Source organism: Pelophylax lessonae, assembly GCF_965119305.1.
Source record: "Pelophylax lessonae genome assembly, chromosome: 5".
In the NCBI taxonomy this organism is placed as follows: Eukaryota; Metazoa; Chordata; class Amphibia; order Anura; family Ranidae; genus Pelophylax; species Pelophylax lessonae.
In genome coordinates, this window is record NC_138772.1 from 438,964,424 (window position 1) to 438,992,278 (window position 27,855).

At 44.2% G+C, this 27,855-nt stretch overlaps 1 protein-coding gene across 3 annotated transcripts in view; it reads right to left on the reverse strand.

Annotated features, from left to right (window-relative positions):
* Window positions 1-27,855, reverse strand: part of ARMC1 (armadillo repeat containing 1) — a 69,245-nt gene that overhangs the window by 40,552 nt on the left and 838 nt on the right. For all 3 annotated transcript variants that reach the window (XM_082259148.1, XM_082259147.1, XM_082259149.1), the window contains exons 2-3: window positions 18,855-19,057; window positions 3,304-3,395 (exon numbers count right to left, since the gene is read on the reverse strand). In XM_082259148.1, coding sequence (XP_082115274.1) covers window positions 3,304-3,395; window positions 18,855-19,016 — 254 coding nt within the window. In that variant the 5' untranslated portion in view covers window positions 19,017-19,057. The remainder of the gene's footprint in view (window positions 1-3,303; window positions 3,396-18,854; window positions 19,058-27,855) is intronic.

Here is a 27,855-nt window from a genome sequence, read left to right on the forward strand (position 1 = left end):
AGTAGGTTAAACATGTCTACCATCCATTTTGCTGTACCTTGCATCCTTGTTCAATAAAGCCTTTCATCGTGAGCCATCGCTTGGTGTGCGGCCATTTCTCTTGTATTAGGTCAGCTGCAGTGTTGCGCATCAACACTACACAAGTCATACTGTCACCAGACCAGTGCAGCCAGCAACAGTGTTCCCAATCTCCGCCACACAAATGTAATGTTGAGCATCTATGCCAGTGTTAATTTTGGCAGCAAATTTCAATTTAGTTTTAGTCCCATTTTAGTCTTCTGCAAGTGTTTTAGTCGTATTTAGTTGACTAAAACTTCATTACATTTTAGTCGACAAACTAATTTTAGTCATCTATAATCGAATGGGTGTAGTTCAATTGTAATTTGTAATGCATTATTTAAGCATTTCTCTACAATTTCCAAACTCATTATATACTACTGCTGGTCCTGGAGTGAAAAATCTAATATGTTATTATTTATGGTATTAAGCTTTGAGCATGCACCAGTGTTAATTTTGGCAGCAAATTTCAATTCAGTTTTTGTTATAGCCTTTTGACTAAAATGCCATTTTAGTTTTAGTCGTATTTTAGTCGACTAAAATTGTGTTAATTTAGTCGACGAAAATGTTTTAGTCGGTTTTAGTCGACAAAATCAACACTGATCTATGCAGAAAAAGCCAGTACAAGTTTCACAATACATTAGGTACGGTTTAATATCGATTCCATTATGTAATGCCATTTCTAAAAACAATTGTTATATCAACAGCTCGCTGATCACACCAATCTTCTATGAGCTGTGGCTGTGAATTTTATTTCAGGAGTTCCCTGAGATCTCAAACTTTTTGCCAAGGGTTCAAACTAAAAAGAATGAGAAACCCCAGGCTAAATGAATCAATGCAAAAACACAATTAACAATACAGCACACTCGTTTATAAGGAACCTTCTTTCTACAAACTAATTGAAAGGATGGATACTTGTTCTTGGTAGTATGTTGTACGTAGTTTCCATTCCATCTAGTGGTTAGTGAAAGCACTGCAGCGAAGATTACCAAACAATCAAGCCTCTTCTCAGCACAGTAACAAATTGTTTAAAAGATAAGTTCACCTTTAGAACACGTTACATGTTTCACCCGTTTTTATGATGGAACATGTAACCTGTTCCAGAACCTTCACTTTTTTCTGCAAAAAAATGTGCATGATTTATTTTTTTTCAAAAGGTGAACTCGGCTCTTACAGCCTAACTTTCTTTTTACTTTGACTTTAGTTTTTTTGTGCCAAGATGGCTAAAATTAAACATTTCCTTTACCAATAGGTAAGCTCCCTGTCAGCAATGTATAAACTGTATATAACATGAGCTATATACAGTATAAAGAGCTCTGTCAGCAATGTTGAAACAAAATCAAGTTGGGCTGACTGCTACTCAGCCAGTTACAGGAAGCCTGGTATTTTATCAATGAATAATGAGTCTGATTGGCTGAAGAGAAGCTTGTGCGTTCACTTGCCCTCATCTCCACCTCAGCCAATTAGAAGAAACATGGTATTCATTGCTAAAAATACAAGGCTTCCTGTGACTGGCTGAACAGTCTCAGCCAGACTAGATTTTGTTCCAGCAGCAGACAGGAACTCCCTGTACCTCTGCCGCAACACAGCAATGTATACAGTATACAGCCAATTCCACATCCAGATTAAATAGCTGACAGTGGGTGCAACTATTAGGCTACATGTACACGGGACGTTTTAAAAAGTCCCTTGAACGCTGGAATTTAAAGGACGTTTAAAACGTCCGTTGTGTCGCGTTTGCAGCCACGTTTAGCGGGCGTTTGAGCTCAGAACCGTTTCTAGGGGTCGAAAAATCATTCCCCTTTAAAATGGTAAAAAAAGCGAGCGCTAAACGCTGGTGATCGCGTTCGGTCACGTTTGAAACGCCGGTAAACACAAGTTAAATGACTAAACAACCCAGTGTACATGGACAGATAAGATAACATAGAGGAGGGTTCAGGGGCTTCTGAAAAAAAAAACGCCCAACTGCTCAAAAACGTCCGTTTACAAGTTGCAGTGTACATGAGGCCTTAGTAAAGGAAAGTGATTAGGGCCAGCCAGGCCTAAACTATTTAACCATTTGCTGCCCAAACTTTCTTCTTTTTTTTTTTTAGCACAGGCCCTAGAGAAAAAATTGTGGGTGTTGCAATTTATGTCACACGATATTTGCACAGTGTTTTTTTTAAGCGCAAATTTTAGTAAACAATACAGTCAATTTGATTTTAATGCACAAAAACAAAATACCCAACTGCTTCCTACAATATAATAGATTATGTTATGCCGATTATATAGATACCCAACATGTCACGTTTTAAAATTTTGCATGCCCGTGGAATGGCAGCAAACTAAGGTACTTTAAAATTTCCACAGACGATGCTTTAAATACCTTTGGGGATTTCCAGTTTAATGTTAATGTTAAATAGGAGGTCTGGTGCTGGAATTATTGCTCTCAACATTCGTAGCAATACCTCCAATTTATGGTGCGATCACCATTTACAAATACATGTGGTGCATACAGAATGATCGCCTTTGCGCATGGGCATGGGGAAGCAGGGAGCGCTTTAATTTTTATTTTATTTTTTTTACACTCTCTCAAAATATTTTTTGATCAATTTGATTGCTAACACAAGGGATGAACACCCCCTTTGTGCTAGCATGGGCAATGACAAACCAAAATCACTTACAGCTTGTAAACATTAAACTGAAACCGAAGTAAGAAAAATATCCTTGTTGCTTTCATAGACCATAGAGGTGATTGGAAAATGCAAGCTCCTTCCTCATCTCTATGGTCTCCAGCGGAATCACCGGCTTCAGTCTGGGGCTCTCCAGTGGAACAGGAGAGTCCAGGAAGGTGAGAGTGGCTTGAAATCACCTTCTACAGCATGTAAAAGTGATCCAGCGGCTGTATAGCCACTTGGATCACTTTAACATTATTTAGCATCGCCGGCCAAAAAAAAAAGGATAGATACAGGGGTCATGACTGCAGCTATGATCCTGGTATAACCACTGAAACCCAAAGAGATTTGGGGAAGGCCTGGGGGGGAGGGGCTAGTGGTTAAAGTCATAGGGAGTAAGGGTTTAATCAAAAGTGACAAGGATATTTAAACATATGGTATGAAGGAGAATAAAAGGGGTTTTATTTTTTAAGATAAGGTCTTAGAGAAATTAACAACAAATAATGTTCCCTAGGAGTTTTAAAATGCACAAGTATTGGAAGATTTTCCTGCATGTTATACAACGGAATAAAACCTGTGGCTTCCAACTTACTTTTGGATGACATTTTGCAAACTCAGCATCATTCCCAATTCGCATCTCATTTTCTCTCTGTTGGCACGGCATTCTGCTAAATATCGGAGAGCCTAGAAAAAAGTAAAATAATTTATACGAAATGCGCAGAATGTACAGTGCATATAGATTATTTAGCACCACCAGAGTACATTGAAAGACAAACACCTGTGTCATATATACAAGTGCTCAAAGGCAGTGTCAAGCAGTGTGGGTGCATAAAGTAGAACTATAGGCAAAACTTTATAATTCATTTTGGATAGAGTAATGGAGGCTTATAACCTGTTTGTTTTCTTGCCATCTGTCATATTGGGAAGATTTACTTTCACTTCATGTTCCAAAGCCAAACAGGAAGTAAAGAAAATCACTGCAAAATAAGGGACTTCATTGGGGACCCCCAGGTCACCAGAACTAGTTTTCCCATTGGAAAATGTACCCTCTATTACTTCTGGGGACAACCTAATATTTGGGGTTTCTTTCACTTTCAATAATAATGGTAAACAGGACAAGTAGAGAGCGTGACTCTCCCTAACAAGGACACAGACAGCAATAAAAATTGATAAGCATTCTAATCCCTCTCCACTCTGTCCTAAACTAAAAAATAAAAATGTTGTCTTAAGTTATACTTTAACCACCTTCTCGGCCTTTTGGCTAAGATCAAGTGTAGTATCTGTTCTTATCAGTTGGTATGGGCCTTAGCTAGTACCAGTATGACCGAAACCCGGAGCGCTGTAAACATTGAGGTATGGGGAGTAGGTCATCTGGGAAAGCATGTGGGGCCCGCCGCCTTCTGATTCGAATGGGTTGAACTGTCCTAACCAGTTTGAAGGGGGCGGAAAAGCCGGTTCGGGGGGGCCGGTGGAACTGCTCCTGGATGTAATGGGCTGAGGAACAGGATGGCGAGGGGGGGGCTTTCTCTCCTGGGTTGATCTGGCTTGTAGAGGGCCTGTCCCCAGTGGTAGGTAAGCTCTCCCCAAGCTGTCCAGGTTCTGATGTCTGCTGGTGGGGATAGGCTACATTTGGTCTGGCCGGGGGCTGAGATTGAAAAAGCCCGTAGTGTAAGTGCCCCTGGGGTGGCAGCCCAGGGGTGTCTTAATTTCTCACTGGTGAGGGGCAGCTCGCTGTGAGTTCTTTTGGCACCTTGGTCACTGCACTATGCACACCTTTTTCACACCTGCCTCTTGGGACAGGCCTTTTGGCTTGCACCAGAGGAATTTTTTATTCCGGCTGGAAGGCCTGCCTTGGTCCCTCACATGGCACCATCGCACTTTCCCCACTTCCCTTTCCCCACCTTTGTGTTTGTTTGTCTTTTTCTTTGGAGTCCGTCACTGCACTGTCACCTTTTTTCTTTATTTGCACAGACTGGAGTGTGTGGGTCCTCGGGCCCAGCCTTAAGTCTTGGGAGGGGGTGGATATGGCCTTTTGGCTTAGTTCGCCCTCTCCCATGGGGTCTCCCTTCGGGGGAGCCCTACTTAGTACTCGGTGGGGGCTGTTTCGGCAGTCCCCCTGAAGAACGGGGTCGGTCTGGTTTCGGCCAGACAGACCATGAGTACCTTATGTCCCTGTCAGGAGTCTTGCGCCCCGGGGGATTGAGGTTTCGGTTCCTACCTCTTCGGAGGGAAGACCATACGTTGTCGCACACCCTGTGCTTTTTTGTGTTCTCACTGTGTGTGTGCGCACTTTTTTATGCACCGGGTGGAGTCTTTTGAGTGTGTTGCACACGCTACGGGCTTTAAAAAAAAAAAAAAAAAAATACTTTAACCACCTGACCCTCGGAAGATTTACCCCCCTTATTTTAACTGACAATTGAGTGGTTGTGCAACACTACCCAAATAAAATGTATGTGCTTTTCCCCCCACAAATAGATCCTTCTTTTGGTGGCATTTGATCACCACTGGGTTTTTTTTTTTTGTTGAAAAAAAAAAAAAAAAGTCTTCACAAATTTAAGCCAATATGTATTCTGCTACATACTAAAAGTCCTAATAAGCATATAAATTAATTGGTTTGCGCAAAAGTTACAGCATCTACAAACTAAACTATAGGATATATTTAGTGGTAACCAACTACAAGAAACGTCTGATATCTGTGCTTGCCAACAAGGGTTTCTCCCCCAAACACCTAATCTAGGTTTACATCTATGTGTGCTGTGCTTGATGCGCTTTTCAGGCACATGGTGCAGTGCAATTTGCATTTTTAAACCCTCGTTTGTTATGTGTTTTTTCATGCAGTTCAGGCATTTTGCGATTCCCTTTTTTTTCTCTTCAAAAACACACTGTATATAGTGGATTGCTAAGGAGGGGTCGGTAAGCTGGCTGCCGCGTCCTTAACAACCGATGAGTCATCAGCTATCAGCGGGATTCTCCACTGACAGCTGAAAGTAAAAAAAAAAAAGAAAAAAAGAATATAGTGAAAAAAAAAAAAAAAAGAAGGGTGATATCTCCCCCCCCCCCCTCCCGGTCCATACCAGGGAATGGAAATATATCCTGGTCATATCCTGTTGTGTATACTGTATTTAAGTACCCGAAGACTGGAATTAAAGCCAAGTAGACCATTCACTATGCTCTTCTGTGTGTGTGTTGCTTCCTGGGCCCTAAAAAGTCTCGCCATTTGTAAATGGAAAGATATGCCGGCAAATGTTAGTAGAGATTACATAGACAGATAATATGAAAAGGGATAAAAACCTTTGGTAGATACAGTTACAGTTCTAGGATAATGTTTTAGTTATAATAAAGTAATATATAATGGAATATGGATATGTACCATTAACTTATTATATATTAGGTATAGTATATTCCTTTAGCTGGTATCAAAAAAGTGATCGGTTGGGGTGTGGCCATCGGGTGCTGGGCTGCATCCCGTTGGGTGCAGCTGACTGCTTAGGTGCATACCGTAATTCCCGATTACACCCCCCCCCCCCAATTTTGGACAGGAGCCTCCAGCGCTTGAGCTGTGGGAGCTCATGCTGATATGGTTGAGCCTAGGCAGTAAAAAAGGTAGGGATTAGGTAGGGACTAGAAATTTTTCCTTTCAGTTGAGAGGTTTCTCCCTATCACATGCCCAGAGATCTTAATATAATGTAAGGTAATAACTTTTACTTGATAATTGCTTATTTGAGCTTGCATGTAGAACATTGCTAATTAGAAGTATTACTCAGTCTAAAATTATAACACTCCCTGCCCTTTGCATACATATGAGTGCTAATTTGAGAGAGTCAGAATAGGAGTATTTTTTGATTGTGCAACTTTTCCGCCTTGCTGCCCATGCACAGCAGTTGAACAGTTTAGCGGGAGTTTTTCAGTGCCAGCAGGTTTTCCTTCTCCTAGAATAGTAGCACATTTAAAAAGGTATATAGAGGTCTGCTCGCATAATTTGCTCTTTTAGGATAGGATAGGAAAGGGGAAAATCTCGCTCTTAATATCACTTAAAGTGTTAAGATTTACTAAAGGCACATAAAATATTAAGAAAACATAGATTGTTTCAGACTTTACAGACAAATGGATTTTTCGCAATGAAAAAAGCCTTAAAGCATATTCTAGAATGAAACAGCAGAAAGCAAACGGCCCTAAGGAGGATAACTAGAATTCCTAACCTGCGCACAAAGACAAGCCTCAGCACTCTCTTCTGCCCTAATATTCTCTCCTTGCTAATTTGGAAGAATCACAAGGAGATATTAAAAAGGTTCAGTTTCTAGAAAAGGTTCAGAGTTTCAGGGCTAGTTGAGCAGGTGTTGGGGGTACACATATTTAACAGCCAGACGAAAAGTTGTCATAATGAATGCAATCAGGGACTCCCTTGCCCAGTGTACAGAATACTTTGACATAATAGAATCCCTCACACCTACAGCTTTTGTAAAACGTACCCAGGCCATTACTCCAGGAATAGGGTGTTTTGTTGCCCCCTCACTAAATTCAGATGGTTTTGAGTTTGGGAATACTGGGTATGTCCCTCAACAGCTGAAACCTGTGCAGCATAATTGCTCATCTTATCGTACTTCAAGTAGGATTTTATCTCCAAATGTCAGTGCTTTATAGTATCATGGACCAATTAGTTTTCCACCTTAAGAATCTAGGGTTCTTGACAGTGACCCCTCTTGACGAAAGGGGGCTCATAGAAGTACCCCAAACCCTAATGGATCAGGATTGCTTCCATATACAGGAGGATGTGGATATCCATCCAGTCCTAGAGCCTTTAACAAGTAACACAGGGATGGTAATGCAACCTTGTCCCAGGCCTCCCTTTAGGATTGAGGATTTTTTTTTTGATTTCTGATCCCGATCCGAGAGCGTAGTAAGTAAGATTTACTACACAGCGTTTGGCAGATGATATTGAGGAATGGTGGGGTCTCTCAACATGGGTGAAAGATCTTATAGAACCTATGTTGATCCCTTTAGTAGGTAAGTCCCGCTATTGCTTTTCAGAGGGCAATTAGTTGAGCCAGATGGACTTGTGTCTTTTTTTCCAACCTGACTAACCATGTAACCGGTTATTAACCATCACCTTTGTGTCAAGACCAGTTGCCTAAAGTTTAATCAGCATAGCTAGCAGTGCTGATGCCTCTAATGCTAATCTCATGAAGGTTTGTATAATAGGGGAATGAAGGACAGTCAATGTCTACACAGATTTATAGTTTGCTTTTGCCACTGTTATGGTTTAATTTTGTTTTCAAATGTAAGTGGCGGTTCACATTTATGCGATGTGGGAACGCTGAAAATATACAGTGTGATCCCGCATCGCATCCACACCCCTGGCAGTTCACACTGCCATATGCGATACGCAGGGGGTGTCAATTAAAAGTTAACGACACCCCCAGATAAGATCGCATATCGCAGTGCGATCTGTAAGTTCGCACAGAATCGGATCGCACTAGTATGAACCACCATGCGATCCGATTCTGCTGCGGACCAAAAAAAGGGTCATGTGCGTGTTTTAGTGCGATTGCGGTGCGAATTCAGCCATACAAACTGTATGGCTGAATTTACACCGCACAGAGATCACATGTAATTTTAGGAGCAGTGTGCTCCGAATTACATGCGATCTCTGTGACTGCACAAATGTGAACCAGCACTAATAGCTATTAAGAGCACTGTTTAATTTGCATGGGAACTGAAAACTGTGACTAATTTCTAAATTTACTGTATTAATAAGTACCTACATTTTTGTAGCTACTTTCTCTCCTGAGGAACCTAACCAGGTGAACTTCACAATCTTAAAAAACTTGCACTTGCAATTGATAAACATTGAACAAGTTCAAAATCATAGGTTTAAGTCTTATATTTTGACTGTCACTGTTGAGTTTTGCCCTACTTTTATATGTTGGAATGTCTCTATCTCTTTAAAATGCTTACTGTTAAACTTGCAGATACTGCTTTAGCTGTTCTTAAACCACCAGTTTATGTGAGAGGTTTGAGTTATTTTCCATGGTTTCTTCTCCAGTATATGAGGTTATAAACATACTGTACTGCCCTAACACAGTTTGTGTATGCTTTTACAGACTGTTATGGCCTCTTACCCTTTATGATGGTTTTCAGGCCTGTTGGGTATCATGAATTTGTTATTTTATTGTTGGGATTTGGAGATATATCTCTATTCTCTCATAAACTCCATCGGATCTGCATTTATGCCCCTAACAGGGATTTTTTTGGGGATTGCCATGCTTATATTGTTGCCAGTCTTGGGAGCATTTTCATGATGTTACCTTACACTGGCTCCTGTGTGGGTACACTAAATGGCATTGTGGTGTTCCTTATTTAATAGGCCCCGAGGTGGAGCATTTAAGCAATACTTTCTACTTATTTCCCACATAACTCTCCCTTCTTTATAGTACAGACAGTACTGTCTACTTATCATCTGCCTATAATGTTGGCTATTACATAGAAGTTCCATTAGTCCATGGTATCACATAGGTCTTTCTGAGCTATTTTGTGTGTGCTATGCCACATACAGGTTTTGTAGTTTTGAAATATGTTTTCTGGTTCTATAAAGTTCATAGTTTATTTGCTTTCTCTGGCCCCTATTAAAAAAAAAAAAAAAAAAAGAAGAGGGGGGGGGGAGGGGATAACTTGTGTCATGTTATGCTTAAAGCGGAGTTCCACCCAAAAGTGGAACTTCCGCTTTAGGGAGTCCTGACCCCCCGACATGCCACATTTGGCATGTCATTTTTTGGGGGGGGGGGAGCAGGTACCTAGTTTTGACAGGTACCCGCTCCCACTTCCGCTCGGAGCGCCGCGGCGCCCTGAGCGGAAGTTCTCCTCTCCCCCTCCCTCCCTGCAATCTTCTGGGACACGTCAGAGGTCCCAGAAGATTGCCGGCCAATCACGGCGCGCAGCGCGACTCGCGCATGCGCAGTGGGTACCCGGCTGTGAAGCTGCAAACTGTAACAGCCGGGTGCCCACAGCAGTGATGCCGGCGCCGAGGGAGAGGATCGAGGCTTCCGGCGGCCGCATCGCTGGACCGTTGGACAGGTGAGTAAATGGCTGGAACTCCGCTTTAATGAACTAAAGTATGCGTTAATGACATAGGTTTGTCATATGTATTAGGGATCGACTGATATTTTTTCAGGGCCGATATCAAAGTTTTTATTTTTACACTGTCCTTTAAAATTTTATTTATCTTTTAAAAATTTTTATTTTCTTTAATCACTTTTATTGCTGTCACAAAGAATGTAAACATCCCTTGTGACAGTAATAGGCAGTGACAGGTACTCTTTATGGAGGGATCTGGAGTCTAGAAGACCCCAAACCCTCCGCTGCACTTAAAAGCATTCAAAACGCCAAGTTTGGCTATTTTGAATACTGTAATTTTTCTTTTAAGGCTCCAGTAACCGGAAGGGACATAGTCATGACATTGCTTCCGGGGTTACTACATTGGAGACCAGATCAGAGCCAATTCTGATTGTTCAGGTCTTCGGCCAGCCGGCATACATGGCGGTTGGTGGCTCTGGCCTCCCTGTGGGGTTGGAGACTCGGGTGGGGCGGCAGGAGAGGGTGGGAACGTCCCCTCCCGCTGCTTGAAATAACAGCCAAGCGGCTGCCTAGCCGCATTGGTTGTTATTACAAGAAACCTGACCGTCAGCTCTATAAAACGGTACCGGGGGATGCCTGTGGCTGCAGACATCACTCCAGTACAACCACTCGAAGCAATATCAGTAATAGCGGCAAGTTTGTGACCGATACTTTGAAAAAAGTGAATATTGGCCTCTGATATTCGGCCCCACCGATAATCGGTCTATCCCTATATATAATATGTAATTACTGTTCTTTATTTACTTATGATAGTCATATACTGCCATTTCCAAAGTTGTAGCTGTAATGAAAAGTGTAAAATGTAAAGAAAGATGTTCAATGAATATACGATTTTTTATACGGCGCCCGGTCTGAGGGAGCTGACATGTTACCCCTGCGTTTCTTCCGGGTTTGCAGGCTCCGGCGCTGTAAGTGGACAGGGCAGCGCATGCACGCAGGAGCCCTCCATTCTGGCAAGGAGCTCTGAACACCAAACCTTCAGAGCGAATATCTCCTAAACCGTGTAGTCATTTTACCTACAGGTAAGCCTTATTATAGGCTTACCTGTAGATAAAAATAACCAAGCATGGTATACAACAGCTTTAATGTTCTGCCCTATTTTCCAATTTAATACTTGACCACATCAAATTATTAAAAAGGGATTAGCTTTACAGCTGGACCCCTGGGAAATTTTGTTCCACCACCTGGACAGCACCATTGATTTATTTTATTTTTTTAAAATAATAAAAACTAACCCCATTCTTATTTAGCCAAGGAAGGTTTTACTGTTTTATAACCAAGCCATTTTTTGCTATGCAACAATGCGCTGCTACTTTAACCGACTTGCAATGCTGTTCCCAAACAAAAATGTATATAATTCTTTTCAAACGAATAGAGCTTTCTGTTGGTGGTATTTGATCACCTCTGGGTTTATTTTGTATTATATAAATGACCGACAATTTTGAAAAAACACAATAAAAATTTTACTTTCTGCTATAAAAACACATCCCATAAAAAAATAAATCAAATCTCTTGACCAAAATGTATTCTGCTACATGTACATGTCTTTGGTAAAAAAAAAAAAATCCCAATAAAGTGTATATTGTTTGATTTGATGAGTTTCTGCAATAGTTCCCCAGAGCATCAGTTTGTGTCAGATTGACCGACGCACTAACTGACATCAACAGTGACAATATTACAGTGATCAGAGCTAATATGCACGGTCGCTGTACTGACACTGGGTAGGAAGGGGTTAACATCTAGTGTGACCTAGGGGTTAAATGTACGCCTAACAAGTGTTTATATGTGTACTGTGTGCTGCTTTTAGTGGGGATCCAGTGGTTATTAGCAGGGAATGAAAAAAAAATGACAAGATCCCCTGTCACTGAACACAGCTCTGTGTTGTTTACATTCAGATCGCTGTGTTCGGTGAAGCTCAGAGCCGATCGACGGGTGCCGGTGGTCAATCACTGGCTGGGACCTAGTGATCGGCATGTGCTGTGACACAGGCAGGCTGGTGGGCTTGCGCTCGCCTCTTACCCGGAAATTCAGAATCATGTATAAATATGTAATCCTGCGCAGACAGCCTGCACTGTAGCAGTAAATCTGTCCATAAGTGGTTAAATGAGGTAAAATACCCTAATCCTACATTCACCTTACATACTGCATTGAAAAACGCCTGTCACCACAAGGACACGCAGAAAACAATTTTTGCCTGCGTGTCCTATTTACGCTGCAACACAACCTGGAGCTGCGCTGCAGCGTGCGGTGATACAATGCAGACATGATGCATTTTAGCACTGCGCACTGTACAGAATTGCTAGGCACTGTACAGCAGCACAGCGCATTGAGCTGCTGTACAGCAACATGAATAAAGTGTACTTTTGTACACTTCAAATAAAAGCTGTGCGTGATGCGCTGAATCGAGCATTACATTGCAGTTGGGAATGGATAGCTGCTGGAGAGGTATAATGCTCCAGGAGCTGTCTGTTCTAGTGTGAATACAGCCTAAGAGTAATGCATGTTGGTTTAGCTCAAAATGATCCGGTATTCCGTGCAGATTACTTCCCCACGGTAGGTAGCATTAGGACATGTAGAATAAAGAAAAGCCAAATAGTGCAGAAGATCCCACTAAAATCCAAGATTCCGAAATGTAAGATGGGATTTTCTGCACAATTTGGCTTTTCTTCTTTCTAATGCTATCTACCATGGGGAAGTAATCTGCCTGAAATACTGGATATTTTACGCAAAATCATCTAATTATATCTAGTAATATCGGTATAAACTGTATATTTACATAGACATACAATGTGCGGAGGCTTTCCAGTGACGGCAGAGATGGTTAATACAAAGACCTCACTCACCTAAACCTTATCTGTTTTGGACAATGAGGATTACTGCCTTTTTTGTTGGCAAGTTTTGCTTAATTTTAAAAAAAAGTGGAGTCTCTGGTCAGGCTATCATTGTCCATTTTCTACCCTTTGGTGGCATTCTTCGCTTTTTGCGTGAGATGAGAAGTGAGGGGAAATCTTCCCAATGGCAACACATGTAATCAGACTTGTATAAAGTACTCAAAATTTCTACTTGAGTAAAAGTACAAGTGCTCGATCAAAAAGTGACTTGAGTAGAAGTGGAAGTGCTCACAGAAAAAGTTACTTAAGTAGAAGTACTAAAGTATTCAACATTTTTTTTACTTAAGTATTGCAAGTAGTTTTTTCAAAAAAATTGCTACTTAAGTACTAAAAGTAAAAAGTACCAGTAGTTTTGAAAAAAAAATTCTACTCAAGTACTGAAAGTAGAAGTACAAGTACTGTGTTATGTAGTTATTAAAGAAAGAAGTCAAAAGTTTGAACATCATATTGTTTTTTATTATTTCAAATGATTTATTCAAATGATTAACCTGTGTTTGTTAGTAGTTTCTTGATGCACTTTAAGCGCCGTAGCACCATTTATTTGTTTGTTTCATATTTTCTTTTTATTGGAAAGATTTGGTATAGCAGCTTTTATTATACACAGCCTTTATTTTCGTATGCGCTGATTTACAAATGACATTATACACATTTTTTTGAGCTTTATGCAACCTGCCATCTACTGTTCTGGCAGTGGTAATTTTTTTAAAAGTAACGAGTAACTATGCAGCACAAAAAAAAAATACTTGAGTAGAAGTATCGAAATCATCAAAAAAATGTAGTGAAGTAAAAGTAGAAGTAGGAGAAAAAAATTCTACTCTAGGAAAGTACAGATACCGCATTTCGGTACTTAAGTACAGTACTTAAGTAGTTCTACTTCGTTACTATACATCTCTGCATGTAATACACACATGGCAGAGGTTCTACCCTTCTACACCCTTCCCTAAATAAAAAAATAAAAATAAAGACGTTTTGGCTAAACTGAAATTAAAATTTTAGCTAGCTAGAAAAACAAACTTAGCCCTTTAGATTCTCCTCTCATTCTAACCTCTTTTCTTAAATCAGTAATGCTGCCCATGCACCACACAATTTTCACTAGCATTATGATCAGTCAAAGCACTGGTGAAAACAGTGTATGGTCAAAATATATTTTTTCTGATGTTCATTGACAGACACAGCTCCTGATCTTCTTAGCTATTGGTTTATACTGCCCCCTACAGGAGTAGGACACTAGGTGGAAAAAAATGTCTGGCTACACCTATGGGCAATCCCAGGGGGTATACTCCCTCTCTCTGCTATAGGTACAGGTAGTTTTGTTACAAGCAGTGTCAGAAGAATTACAACTCCACAGAGGGATGGGTGCTGTGTCCGTCAATGAACATCAGGGAAATGGATTTTACGATAAGTCAAAAATCCCATTTTCTCTTTGGTTCATTGACGGACACAGCTCCTGATCTTTTTAACCATTGGGACGTCCCAAACCAGTGTTAAACATGAAGGGTGGAAACAGCGGAAAATAAATTCCCAAGGCTAAAAAAGTAGCCAACCAGGAAACAGGAGCTCAATCAAAACAAGTGGAGCTCACCTGAAGAAAAAAAAAAAAAAACAACACACACGATACACCCTCAAAGAAGACCAGGTCCTCTAAACAGCAGCCTGCAAAACCTTGCGGCCAAAAGAAGCATCCGCAGATGCCAACACATCCACTTTATAAAGCTTTGTGAGAGTGTGCACCGACAACCAGGTAGCCGCCTTGCAAATCTGCTTCACTGACGCCTGATGACGGGAGGCACTGAGTGCCCGAATAAAGTGCGTCTTGACAGGGAAAGGAGGAACCCGACCCTTGATGAAATAGGCCTAAATCACCATCTGTCTGATCCATCTGGAAATGGTCGTAGAGGAAGCGGACAACCCTTTCCGAGGCCCATCTGTGATCAAAAATATTGAGTCTGACTTCCTAAAAGACTTTGTAGCTGCCAGGTACACCTTAATCGCTCGAACCACATCCAAGGCATGCAAAGCAATTTATTTAGAATGTTTTGGCATGGGACACAGGGAAGGCAACACAATGTCTTCATTCAAATGAACATCAGAGAACCTTTGGAAGGAATGACGGACAGGGGCAAAGATCCCCTTAGCTCTGAACCACCAACTAAGGTGAACGACAGGATAATGCCACCAATTCCGACACCCTGCACGCAGATGTGATAGCCACCAAAAAGGCCACCTTCTGGGACAACGTTGCAGGGAAATCTCCCGAAGATTCTCAAAGGGAGGCTTCTGGAAGACTAAGAGCACCAAATTGAGGTCCCAAGGCGGTAACGGAGACCACACTGGATGAGCCAAGTGCCAAACTCCCTGAAGAAAAGTATGCACCAGGGAGTGTGTGGTCAGGGGTCATTGAAAGACGACCACTAAGGCCGACACCTGGCCCTTGATGGTACTCAAGGCCAGTTTCTACTCAACCTCCTGTTGAAGGAAGGTCAAGATCCGAGCCACCGAAAAGGAACGAGGATGATCCCCAAGAGACTTACACCATGCAATGTACGTCTTCTAAGTACGATGAAAGACCTTCCTAGAAGTAGATTTCCTAGCTATTAACCGTGTTGGAATCACCGACAAACCTCTATCCAACAGGACCTGGCATTCAACAGCCAAGCAGTCAAGGCCAGCGACAGTAAAGCAGGATGGAAGATTGGTCCTTGGGGCAGCAGAGCAGATCCTCCCCGAGAGGAAGCTTCTGAGGAACTTTGGTGACCCGCCGCACCAAATCGGCGTACCATCCCGGCAAGGCCAGTCCGGGGCCACTATGATGACCAGAATCCCTTCTGCCTCGATCCTGCGTAGAAGTCTTGGCAGAAGCTTGAGAGAAGGAAATGCGTAAATCAGATGATACTGACCCCACGGGGCCACCAGCGTGTCTGTCGTCCGCCAGAGGATCCCGTGACCGAGCCACAAATCTCTGCACCTTTCTGTGGAGCCGGGACGCCAATAGATCCACCTCGGAAATGCCTCACCGGAGGCAAAAACTGATGAAACCCCTCCGGATAAAGGGACCACGCCCCTTGGTCAAACTCATGCCGACTGAAGTAATCCACCTGCCAGTTATCCACCCCGAGGAACGTATACGGCGGAGAGGGCTGGAACGAACCGTTCTGCCCATCTTAGAATGCCGGCTAGCTCCAGAGCCGCCAGGACACTTCTTGTGCCCCCCTGGTGATTGACATAAGCCACGGCTGTGGCATTGTCCGATTGAATGCGCACTGGACATCTCAGAAATCAGGCACAGTCTGATCGCTCAGAGTTCCAAGGCATTGATCGGTAGTCTGGACTCTTCTGAGCAGAATTTTTGCCAAGGACGCCTCCCCAGCCAGACAGGCTGGAATCCGTAGGGACCACTGTCCTATAAAGGGGAGGAAGGATTTGTTCAGCCGAAGCGCTGGAGAAAGAAGCCACCATGTCAGGGACTCTTTTGTTCCCCGGCTCACCTGGATCTGATTGTCCAGAGACTGTGGGGAGTCAATCCCATTTGGCCAGAATCTCCCTTTGCAGGGACCTCGTATGGAACTGTGCAAATGGAACCGCCTCGAAGGTAGACACCATCAGTCCCAGGGAGGACCATCCGCTGCACAGCCTGCAGATTCTGGAGTTTGTCCAGAGGAAGGAGCACTCGGGCCAACACTCGAGTCCAGAGTCAGACCCAGATAGTCCAGCTTTGTGGACGGAACCAGAGCAGACTTCTAAAAAAAGTCACAATCCAGCCAAGCTCCCTCAGAATTCGTATGGTGATTTCCAGGTTTTCCACCAGAGCAGTAGGAGACTATGCCCGTAGGAGGAGGTCGTCCAAGTAGTCCAGTACCGCGATCCCCCGTTGGCGTAAAAAAAAAAAATGCTAGCACCGGAGCTAACACTTTGTGAAGACCCAAGGAGCAGAGGCGAGACCAAAGGGTATCACCACAAACTGATAAAGCTCCTCTCCCACTGCAAAGCGGAGCAAGCACTGGAGACCGGCACACATTGGAATGTAGAAGCAAGAAAATCCCCCTGATGCAGGGATGCCACCACCGTGCGAATGGACTCCATTCTGAACTCCTACACCCGCACAAAGCAGTTCAGCGCCTTGAGGTCCAGGGATGGACGCACCTTGCCTTCCTTCCTGGGAACTGTAAACCGGTTTGAGTAAAACCCTGAAAACGTTCCGATGTCGGAACTGGTACAATCACCCCTTGAAGTAACAGGTCTTTACCGATCCAAACAGACCCTGTAGGTGGTTCGGGGACAGACGCAAGTTTGAGGGAAAGAACCTTGCCGGGGGGTAAGAGCGAAACTCGATCTTGTTGTAGCTGGACCGTATGACTTTGTGGACCCACCTGTCTTGTACCATGGAAGTCCACAGGTCCAGAAACCAGCAAAGACGTCCCCCCCACCCCTGATACGGGCGAGGGTGTACCTTCATTCTGAAGGAGTCTTGTCCGAATCTCGACTTGCTAGACCAAGTTCGCTTGGATCCACAGATTCCCACTCTTTAGTGAAAATTCTGTCAATATAGGCGGGGAAAGGAAACACCTTTGCCGCTCTGGATATATCTTGTGAGTGCCTCCGTCGCAGCTGCGTCCTAAATTTTTAAGGTTTCACGCACAGATACAATCTGTGCATCCACCAGCACCTTTTCGTGCACGGTTGCAAAGTGGAGGAATCATCCTCACTATGCGAGAACTCAGGGCGCATGGTCGCGGACTCAGCAGAGTGACCCAAGTCCGCGGCAGCTGAATCACATTCAGGATCCAAGGAGTCAGATGAGGCAGGGGGTGCTTTTTACTAGCCCGTCGCCCAAAAACAAGAACACAAAGGACTCCAGGACCTCTGTCAGTGCATCGATGGATGTTTGGGACCTGGAGGGCCCCATAGCCTCAGAGGGGATAAAGTGGGGAAAAGTGCTCCAAAGACTTCATGAGTCAATAGGGGGACCCCCACAAGAAAAGGTGTAAAAACACTGCTAAAGGACACCCCCAGAGCACCTAATCGATCCACAGCAGAAAGGTAAAAGACCCCACCAGATTCACCACAAAGCAGAAACAGGCACCTGCAGCCACCAGGATAATCTGGACACCACTTGTAGCGATGAGGAAGTGAAAAGATCCCGGAGTCAGCACCAGGGGATGAGGAGGGGCTCCAACCGCCGAAATCGCCACCCACAAGGCTCCCTTGTCATGGCCACCACTATTTTCACTGGTCGAACCACCGCAAAATGGCCACCGGACTACACAAACATGGCCGCCGTGCAGTGAACACATAGGCTACAGCAAAATGGCAGCACCACGAGGCTCCCAGGGACCCAGGTGGTGGACCAGGCCACCGCACAGCCCCAGCGTCAGCAAAGGAGGAGGGGGGGGGCGATGAGGGGGGTGCCTAATGGAGGGAGGGGAACCCAAGGGTCCGACCGTCCCATGGAGGGGCCCACGTCCACCCCAAAACCCTCCGGGGGGAGAGGGGGGGGGGGGGGGGACAGTCACTTACCATACCAGGAACCAGGTGGGCACAGCTCCAAACAGAACCTTCTCTCCATCTAAATGGGGGGCTGTCGGCCAGGAGGAATGCTGCGACTCGGGCCAAGTCCTGGTCATATGCGGCCTTGCAAGGCTTTTTACTTGCAAGGCCAGCCCCCAGTTTGGTGGGGCTACGTTGCGGCCGACCTAGCGCGGAGTGAGGTCTGCGTGCGCTCGATAGCCAGATGGGGTGACCACTGGATCTAGATTGCCCAGCACGGCAGTTGATTGTAGATCTCACAGGAAAAAAAACAGGAGAAAAAAGTCAAAATTGTCAGGACCAGAGGTCCCAGCAAGGAACTAGGTTCTTACTCCTGACTAGGCAGAAAAAAAACTGAATACCTATAGCACAGAGAAGGAGTACACCCCCTGGAACTGCCCATAGGTGTAGCCAGACTTTTTTTCCGCCTTGTCCTACTCCAGTAGAGGGCAGTATAACCCAATGGGAGCTGTGTCCATCAATGAAAGAAAGAGAAACACATTCATTATTTTATCATTCTAATTTCATCATTTTTAAAATTGTAGCTATAATTAGCAGACTTCATTAAAAGGAAAAAAAAATATCTAAATACACTTACCAGAAGAGCAGAGTAAACCACTTCAGGATTGGGATGGTCAAGGAATAAGATGAGGCCTGGGAGACATCCTTGATCCTGTACAATGGCTCGGCGGTTTAACGGATCTGAAGCCAAGTCCCGCAGCTGATTAACAACTGCCAGCGCATCCGGCTCTCCGCTCATTGTTCACAAGAGTTTCTTTTATGCCATACGCAAAAGAATAGCTAAGGTTGGGACAAAGTATAAAATTAGCCTCTCCATTTATGCTAAAAATGAACAAAATGTAGAGTTAAAAAATAATCTAGATATATATCCAAAATATAAATACTTTTCAAACACAACTAGCATATTTACAAAAATAATAAAAAGAAATGTAAATTCCGTAACCACCTGCACTGCAAGAATCAGGGAAGATGATTCAACACTTTGAGCCAATCAGAGCTCTATAAATTTACACAATGCTGGCAGCCTAACATTGAGATCCTGTTTATAGAAGAGGTAGCACAGAGAGGACACCAGCAGCGTGCGGTTGCTCTTTAAATATCCAGTTGCAGGATATTGCACTCTGGGGGAGAGCTCAAATTGACAGTAAGTAAATATTGCAACAAAAAGGTGCATTTCTATTTTATCTTTAAATTGGCTATTTTATATCTCTTTTCTTGGCTGGAGTTCTGCTTTAACCACTTAAGGACCAGGCCGAGTTCTGACACTTGTTGTTTACAAGTTAAAATCAGTATTTTTTGCTAGAAAATGACTTAGAACCCCCAAACATATATATATATATATATATATATTTTTTTTTTTTTTTTTTTTTTTTTTTTAGAATGGCCCCTGCAGAATCAAATGGAGATCGTTGCAATACTTTATATCACACCATATTTGCGCAGCGGTCTTACAAACGCAATATATTTTGGAAAAAATACACTTTTTTTAATTAAAAAATAAGAAAACAGTAAAGTTAGCCCAATTTTTATCTATAATGTGAAAGATAATGTTATGCGGAGTAAATAGATAACCAACATGTCATGCTTCAAAATTGTGCACGCTCGTAGAATGGAGACAAACATTGGTACTTAAAAATCTCTATAGGTGACACTTTAAAAAATTCTACAGGTTACCAGTTTAAAGTTACAGAGGAGGTCTAGGGCTAGAATTATTGCTCTCACTCTAACGATCGCGGCAATACGTCAAGTTTAGTTTGAACATCATCTACATATGTGGGTGTGACTTGTGTATGCGTTCGCTTCTGCGCGCAAGTTTTTCTTTTTTTTTCACACTGTCCCTTTAAACATCCCTTGTAATAGAAATAAGCAGAACAGGTTCTCTTTAAAGTGAGATCTGGGGTCAAAATGACCTCAGATCTCACATCTACCCTTAAAAGCAAAAAATAAAAAAAAGTATTTTTTTCCAGCAAGAATAAAAAATGGGCCCGTTAAGACTGTTGGGAGGAAACGACGTATGACATCACTCCGGTCCTCCAAGGCCATAGAGTCGAGTGGGGAACATCTTGCCCTCACTTGACTTCCTGCCTGGGACATGGATGGACCAGATAAATTTTCCCTGCTACTGACGGCTCCGGTAAACAGAGAAAACGACTGGGAAGCAGCAGGAGGGGGGTCACCTTTCCCACCGCCCATAAAAGTGATCCTGCAGCAAATTCGCCGCTGGGACCACTTTTATGTGAAAGAAGACTGCCCGCCCTGTAAGAAAATACTGGGGTTATGGCAGATATCTGCTGCCATAACACTGTATTTAATGTTTAAGTACCGACATAAAACTGCAGCGGGTGGTCCGGAAGTGGTTAAAGAGCAGCTTTAGTTACAACTGCAAAAATTAAAAGTCAGCAGCTAAAAAAAAAAAAAAAAAAAAAAAAAAAAAAAAAAAAAAAAAACACTGTATAAAACTACACTCACCTGTCCACGTGCCGTCCTCACCCAGGCCAGTTCTTTGGGTTCCTGGCACTGGTACATTCACTGAGAGGCCAGCTGTGACTCCTTGTGGCTTCCCACTGGGCATGCACGAGCCGCAATGCACCCTCTAAATCATGGATGTCCAACCTTTTGGCTTCTCTGGGCCACATTGAATGTAGAGAAATTTTCTCGGGCCGCATATAAAATATATACTACAGTTAAGGTACACAAGTAATAAAATGCCGCCGCGCCCCCTGCACTAATTTAACACAACTAGAGGATGATCAAATTAAATGGAATCAGTATACAGAGGTTTACTTGTTCTGAGAGATATTAAAGGAACCCTCTAACCACCATGACCACTTCAGTGATTTGAAGTGGTCATGGTGGTAAGAGTCAGAAACACTGCACATGCTCGCCTCCTCCCCCCCCCCCCCCCCCACTCCGAGGCAGCCTCTGCCTACTGTTAGTTGGAAGCCGCTGTGGCCATGCCCCCGACCCGACTTCCTTCCCAGCAAAAAATAAAATTGTCAGGGGTCAGTGGGCCGCATTGCCTGCAGTTCTGGGCCGCAGGTTGGACATGCCTGCTCTAAATGGTCCCTTCGCTTACTGGGACCTGTGATGTATCCAAGACTCTTGCGGTCAGGAAGAAAGGTGGGGGGGGGGTTTGATTGGGAAAGAGGGGAGGAGAACTTTGCTGAGATTGCCTAGGCGATCCAAGCAGAAGCGGGAGTACCTGTCAACACAAGATACCCGCCCCCCACCCCCAAAATAAACTATTCTAAATCAGGCAGAGAGGAGGGAGAGAAGGGGGAAATTCCACGTTAAGCTGTAACTTAAGGTCTCCTTTAAAGCCCATGTTGTCTGACATTTTAAACACTTAATTTGGGCCAAACAAAATGTCCTTTACTAAGTGATGCATCTGCTGTGTGTGTGACATTAGCTTCATGTAGTATGCAGCAATGTGTTCTGGGAGACTTCCTGTCTGCTGATGGAACAAAATTGATTTGGGCAGAGTTCTTCAGAGCCTTGTATTTTATCAATAAATACAAAGCCTCCCCTGATTGGCTGAGATAGAGAGGCAGGTGGATGGATAATTTCCATCTCAGCCAACCACAGGAAGCCTTGTATTCATTGATTAAAGAAAACATAGGAAGTTACAGACGTTGCTAGAACACAGCGATATACAGTATAGTACAGTGCTCACAGCAGCCACATCACTCAGTTGCTCCAAACAAAGAAATTCAGTGCCTGTTCACACTATAGCAATGTCAGATATCGCATGTGATTCACAGCACACTGCTCTGCAAATCACTTGCGATGTCTGTGCGATGCAAATTCAGCCATGCAGATTGTATGGCTGAATTTGCATCACATTCAGACCAAAGTCGCGCAGGACCCTTTTTTTTGGTCTGCAACAGAATCACATGATAAAAGAAAAGGAATTGGCAGCATTCCAGGTTCAGTCAAAATCCAGATTTATTGACTGGACATCCAAATATGACAATCGTAGACGCGACAATATGACAAGGTAGACGCGTTTCACACACTGTGTGCTTAATCATTACCAATCATTTCGTAATGATTAAGCACACAGTCAGTGTGTGAAACGCATCTACCTTGTCACGATTGTCATATTTGGATGTCCAGTCAATAAATCTGGATTTTGACTCAACCTGGAGTGCTGCCAATTCCTTTTCCTTTATCAAGTTTTCACGAAGGCGAGTCGGGGCATGCACCGGTGTGAGTCATCAGGCAATCACACCACCTTGAGCAGTGAGTTCTTGTCTCTTCAACAGAATCACATGCCTGACGATGGGGCTCCGAAACGTTGCACTATATATTTTTTTGATGTGATCTTCTCTGGAATAAAGTTTTTTGACTGCTTTTGCAAGATCCTTGGTTTGCTGGCAAATATGTATTTACTTGTAACTGATCCAGTGGCCAGCTGGTGATCGCTTCAGCACCCAGTATACAGGTGCCTACAAACCAGGAAGGTGTGCGATAGGAATATGAACTGTACTGCACCAGAATTTGGTCGCATGGGTGTTCACACCTATGCGATCCAATTCCTGTCCAAATTGACAGTTCACACTGCGATATGCAAACTAATCTGGGGGGTGTTGTTAACTTTGTAATGACACTCCCAGCAGTTGGCATATGGCAGTGTGAACTGCCTGTGATGCGGGAAGCCACAGTGGATTTGCAGGGTTCCTGCATTGTACCAGTGTGAACCGGCACTCAAGTGACAGAAAACATGGACTTAGGCTTTCAGAAATTCCCCTATTTGATTGCCCCCCTTTCCCCAGTGGTTTCCACTGGGTTCTACAAAATTGTTTTCAAACCCCACCAACAGTGCATGTTTTAAAGGTTTTTCATAAGTGTGCAATTTACCAACCTGTGTCACAAAATATAAACTTCGAGCACAACTTTCTGCCATAGAGTATCACTGTGTAGTCCAATCACTAAATACTAACTGTACAAATCCCTGATTCTGCACCATAGATACTATTTGTATGGGATTTCCCCAGTGCCATAGTTTCCTTTCACAATCCAAAGATGCAGAGTTTCTAAAGTAGCTCACATCCAAAATTCGCCAGCACCACCTCCACAAGAAGAACCCACTAGGGCCCCTTAGCTTCCTATACAAAGTAAATGTACTACCAGTTATGTTTCATTCACAAAGCTCTATTATGTGATACTCAAATGCCTGATATAATGAGCTTAGTGCTAACAAAAGCCACAACACAGCCGCAATGCAGCTCACATGCTCCCTGATCTTGCTAGGCAGGCTTCTTTTTCACCTGTTTTCTATATACCTGCAAAAATATCATGCCACTCAAAGCTCCTGACAATCAGCTGATTGATAGTTTATAGAAAAAAAAACAAGCAAAGAGAAAAGCAACAGGTTCACTTTAAGGGCCAGTTCACGCCACAAAAATAATGCACTCCGGATACGCTCCGGATGAGTTTTTGCTTACAGTTCACACCACACGCAGCTCCGTTGCTTTTTTGATATGTTTTGCTGTGTTCCATTATGTAGTTCTGTGCAGAAAAAAATGTAGCATGTTCTACTGACTGCGCCAGTGTGAACTAGGGCCATTGGGAATACATGGAAAACATTGTGCATGCATTTTTCATGCAGAAAAAAAAACTGCACTGGACTGCATCTGGTGTGAACTAGCACTAAAGTGACCAGACCTGAACCTAGTACCCCCCCCCCTCCTTGTGTCTTGATGCCCTTTATTGTAGCGTTTGCAGTGGCAAAGCAGTGTAGTACTGGCCAGAAGAGGGATTACTTTAATACAGTTGGCTGGCTTAAAGTGGAGTTCCAGCCTATTTTGCATCTTTAGTGATTCCTGGAGTGCTCGCTAAGCTGATCAACAATTGGGCATTTTCCATTTTTTTCGGGGGTCCCTTACCTTATTTTCAGGGCATTTTTGATTGTACTTCCTCCTTCTCCCCCCTCTGTGGCATCGGCCACTGACATCACTTCCGCCTTTGCATTGCAACTGCATCCTGGGAGCGGTTTGTCATCACTCCCAGGAGCCTGGAATCAGGAAGAACTCCCTGGAATCAGGAAGAAGGACACAGCAGATTACACTGCCGCTTCAGATGCCCACATCTAAGATGGCCGCGCCCAGACAGCGTTTTTAAAAGTAAGATTTTGAATAAAATCCAATACTGTACACCTTGTAAGTATGAGAAAAGCAGTTCTGCAAAGGGCGGTGGATTAATATTATAGGGGTATTTTTAGTTAAAAAGGTATTTGAGGCCGGAACTCCGCTTTAAGTCTAGGGATAGAGGAAGACGCTGTAATACATACTTTATTCCTCACTCCCTGGCAGCTAGAGCTCTTCTCACTGGTGCTCTGAAGATGGGGCCCTCATTATACTCTGGACTATTGGTCGTGTGTTTTATGTATACATATGTTGTGACCATCGGCCTCAATGCCTTACAGTAGAGGCTGTGGGAGATCAGTCGTACAGAAAGGAAGAAGGTTTCAGGAGGAAGGAAAGAGGTATATATTAAACCCTATACTCTGTACCCCTGGATTTAAAGCAGAACTAAACCCACCAATTTAACGGTTTCCCAAAACAGTTACTACCAAGGTAAGTCTTGAATGATAACTGCTAGGGTTTGTTTATACTAGCAATGGCAGTTAAAAAGCTATCTAATGTGGTGGATCGCTTTTCAGAATTTGTTTGCCAGATGGTAAGGTGGTGTTTTTTGCCTCCTTACCACCCGTTTTAACCCTTAAAAACCTGCACCACTGTGCAGGCCCATTCATTTGAAGGGTTGTGTTTGGCAGGCACAACCGGCAGGGTAAAGTCCGGGGTGGTGGATCATTTGGCCCAGCTGCAATTCAAAGAATTGCACACAGCCATGTGTGCACACTTCTGTCTGCTGCATATGCAGCCTGAAGACCATCTTTAAAAAATGAAAAGTCAGCAACCAGAAATATTGTAGCTGCTGACTTTTAACAAAGACACTTACCTGTCCAGGGATCAAGCGCTATCCTCACCTAGACAGGCTCTTCACCAATCGCTGAGTCCCTGATACTGGTACGTTTTACTGTGGGAAGCTAACTGTGACTCCATGAGGCTTCACAACTGGCTCCCCACTGTGCATGCAAGAGTCGTACTGTACTCTGAAGGGTCCCACAGCCTCCTAGGACCTGTGATGTGCCCCAGAACGCCTAGACGATTCCAGTGGAAGCAGGTACCTGCTAGAAATAGGTACCCACTCACTAAAAAAAAAGAAAAAAAAAAAAAAAGTAAAGTGCCAAAAGTGGTGGGTGAAGAGGAGGATCAGCCTAAAGTGGGAACTGTTGGGGGCGGTAAAATGCAGCTCTACTGCAGATTTTTAACATTCCCCCCGCAACTTTACACCTAGACTGACATTTACAAGTATGGTTACATTAGCTTTTAACTAAGCTGTAAAGCCATCAAATGGCTGCTGTCATAGCTAATCACATGTGCATAACTATGGCAATTACATATCAAACATAGGCTAATATGGGAGCTTTTTTGGTCTAGGAGGGTGTCATTATACTTTAAGGCTGGGTTCACACTATTGGGAATTAGATACAGGTTTCCCCGCATCCAATATTTATGTCAGAAGATTGTGACTGGCTCTCTATAGAGCCGGTTCACTTATCACCGGAGCGACTCTGGAGCGAAATGCACAGGAGTCCTGTGTGTCTTCTGGTCCGTTTCAGGTTCAAATTTAGCTAAAAATTCAGACCTGAAAGGGTGAACAGGGACACACCGGACCCCTGCTGTGAGATGCTCCGTGCGGCAGTGTGAACCCTTCCTAAAGCAAGACAGCAGTCTTCAGGTACACCATTGGGGTACATGTGCAGAGATGGGCTCAGGTGTGTTCGGGATTCAAGTCTCAACCCACCTGCCTGATCCTGCCAGGAAGCCGACACGGCACACCACAAATCACAGCGGGGAGACATTTCCCGGTCTGTGCAGCTGCGGACCCGGAAATGTCTTACTGCATGTAATTGGCAGTGTCGGCTTACTGGCAAGATCGGGCAGGCGGGTTTGAACTAGAAACTCGAACACGCCTGGACCCATCTCCAGCACAGATTTGCCCATTGGCCATCAGGTCCTGGAAAAGCCTGGGGCATACCTGCGAACTCCGAATTCATTGCACGTGCATGGGGAACCCTGTGCATGCGAAATATGGCTGGGGAACCCTGTGCGCGCGCAGGCCGCTGCTGAAACCTGTGCATGCGCAGGAACCTGTTGAACCAGCAGGAACCTGCTGAAACCTGTGCGCGCGCAGGCCGTTGCTGAAACCTGTGCCTGTTGAACCAAACCTGTGCATGCGCAGGGGCCTGTTGAACCAGCAGGAACCTGCTGAAACCTGTGCCAGCGCAGGCTGCTGCTGAAACCTATGCGTGCACAGGAACCTGTTGAACCAGCGGGAACCTGCTGAAACCTGTGCCAGCGCAGGCCACTGCTGAAATCAGTGCGCGCGCAGGAACCTGTTGAACCAGCTGAAACCTGTGCCAGCGCAGGCCACTGCTGAAACCTGTGCGTGCGCCTGAACCTGTTGAACCAGCAGGAACCTGCTGAAACCTGTGCGCGCGCAGGCCGCTGCTGAAACCTGTGTGCGCGCAAGAACCTGTTGAACCAGCAGGAACCTGCTGCAACCTGTGCCAGCGCAGGCCGCTGCTGAAACCTGCGCGCGTGCAGGAACCTGTTGAACCAGCAAGAACCTGCTGAAACCTGTGCGTGCGCAGGAACCTGTTGAACCAGCTGAAACCTGCTGAAACCTGTGCGCGCGCAGGCCGCTGCTGAAACCTGTGTGCGCGCAAGAACCTGTTGAACCAGCAGGAACCTGCTGAAACCTGTGCCAGCGCAGGCCGCTGCTGAAACCTGCGCGCGTGCAGGAACCTGTTGAACCAACAAGAACCTGCTGAAACCTGTGCGTGCGCAGGAACCTGTTGAACCAGCTGAAACCTGTGCCAGCACAGGCCGCTGCTGAAACCTGTGCATGCACAGATGAGCTATGGGATTTTTCTTGGGACTGCAGCCCTGCGCATGCACAGGTCCTATTGTGCTGACCTGCCCCTCCTCTCTTACAAATGGATAGATTTTTTAACAAGTTGATTGATATGTTCTGTACAAAGCACAACTTCTGTTTTTTTTTCCTATGTGGAAATTTCTCCCGCTGCATGCATAGATGTGCCACAGGGCTGCAGTCCCAAGAAAATCCCACAGCTCATCTGTGCATGCACAGGTTTCAGCTGGTTCAACAGGTTCCTGTGCCAGCGCAGGCTGCTGCTGAAACCTGTGCATGCACAGATGAGCTGTGGGAATTTCTTGGAACTGCAGCCCTGTGGCACATCTGTGCATGCGGCGGGAGAAATTTCCACCTAGGAAAAAAAACAGAAGTTGTGCTTTGTACAGAACATATCAATCAACTTGTTAAAAAATATATCCATTTGTAAGAGAGGAGGGGCAGGACAGCACAATAGGACTGGCAGGGCTGGTTCAGTCAGTGCTGTGGTGGGCATATCAGTGCACCACACAATTCCCTTTTTTTTTTTTGTGTGTGGACTTTATGTAAAGCGCACAAAGTGACACTTCATTCAT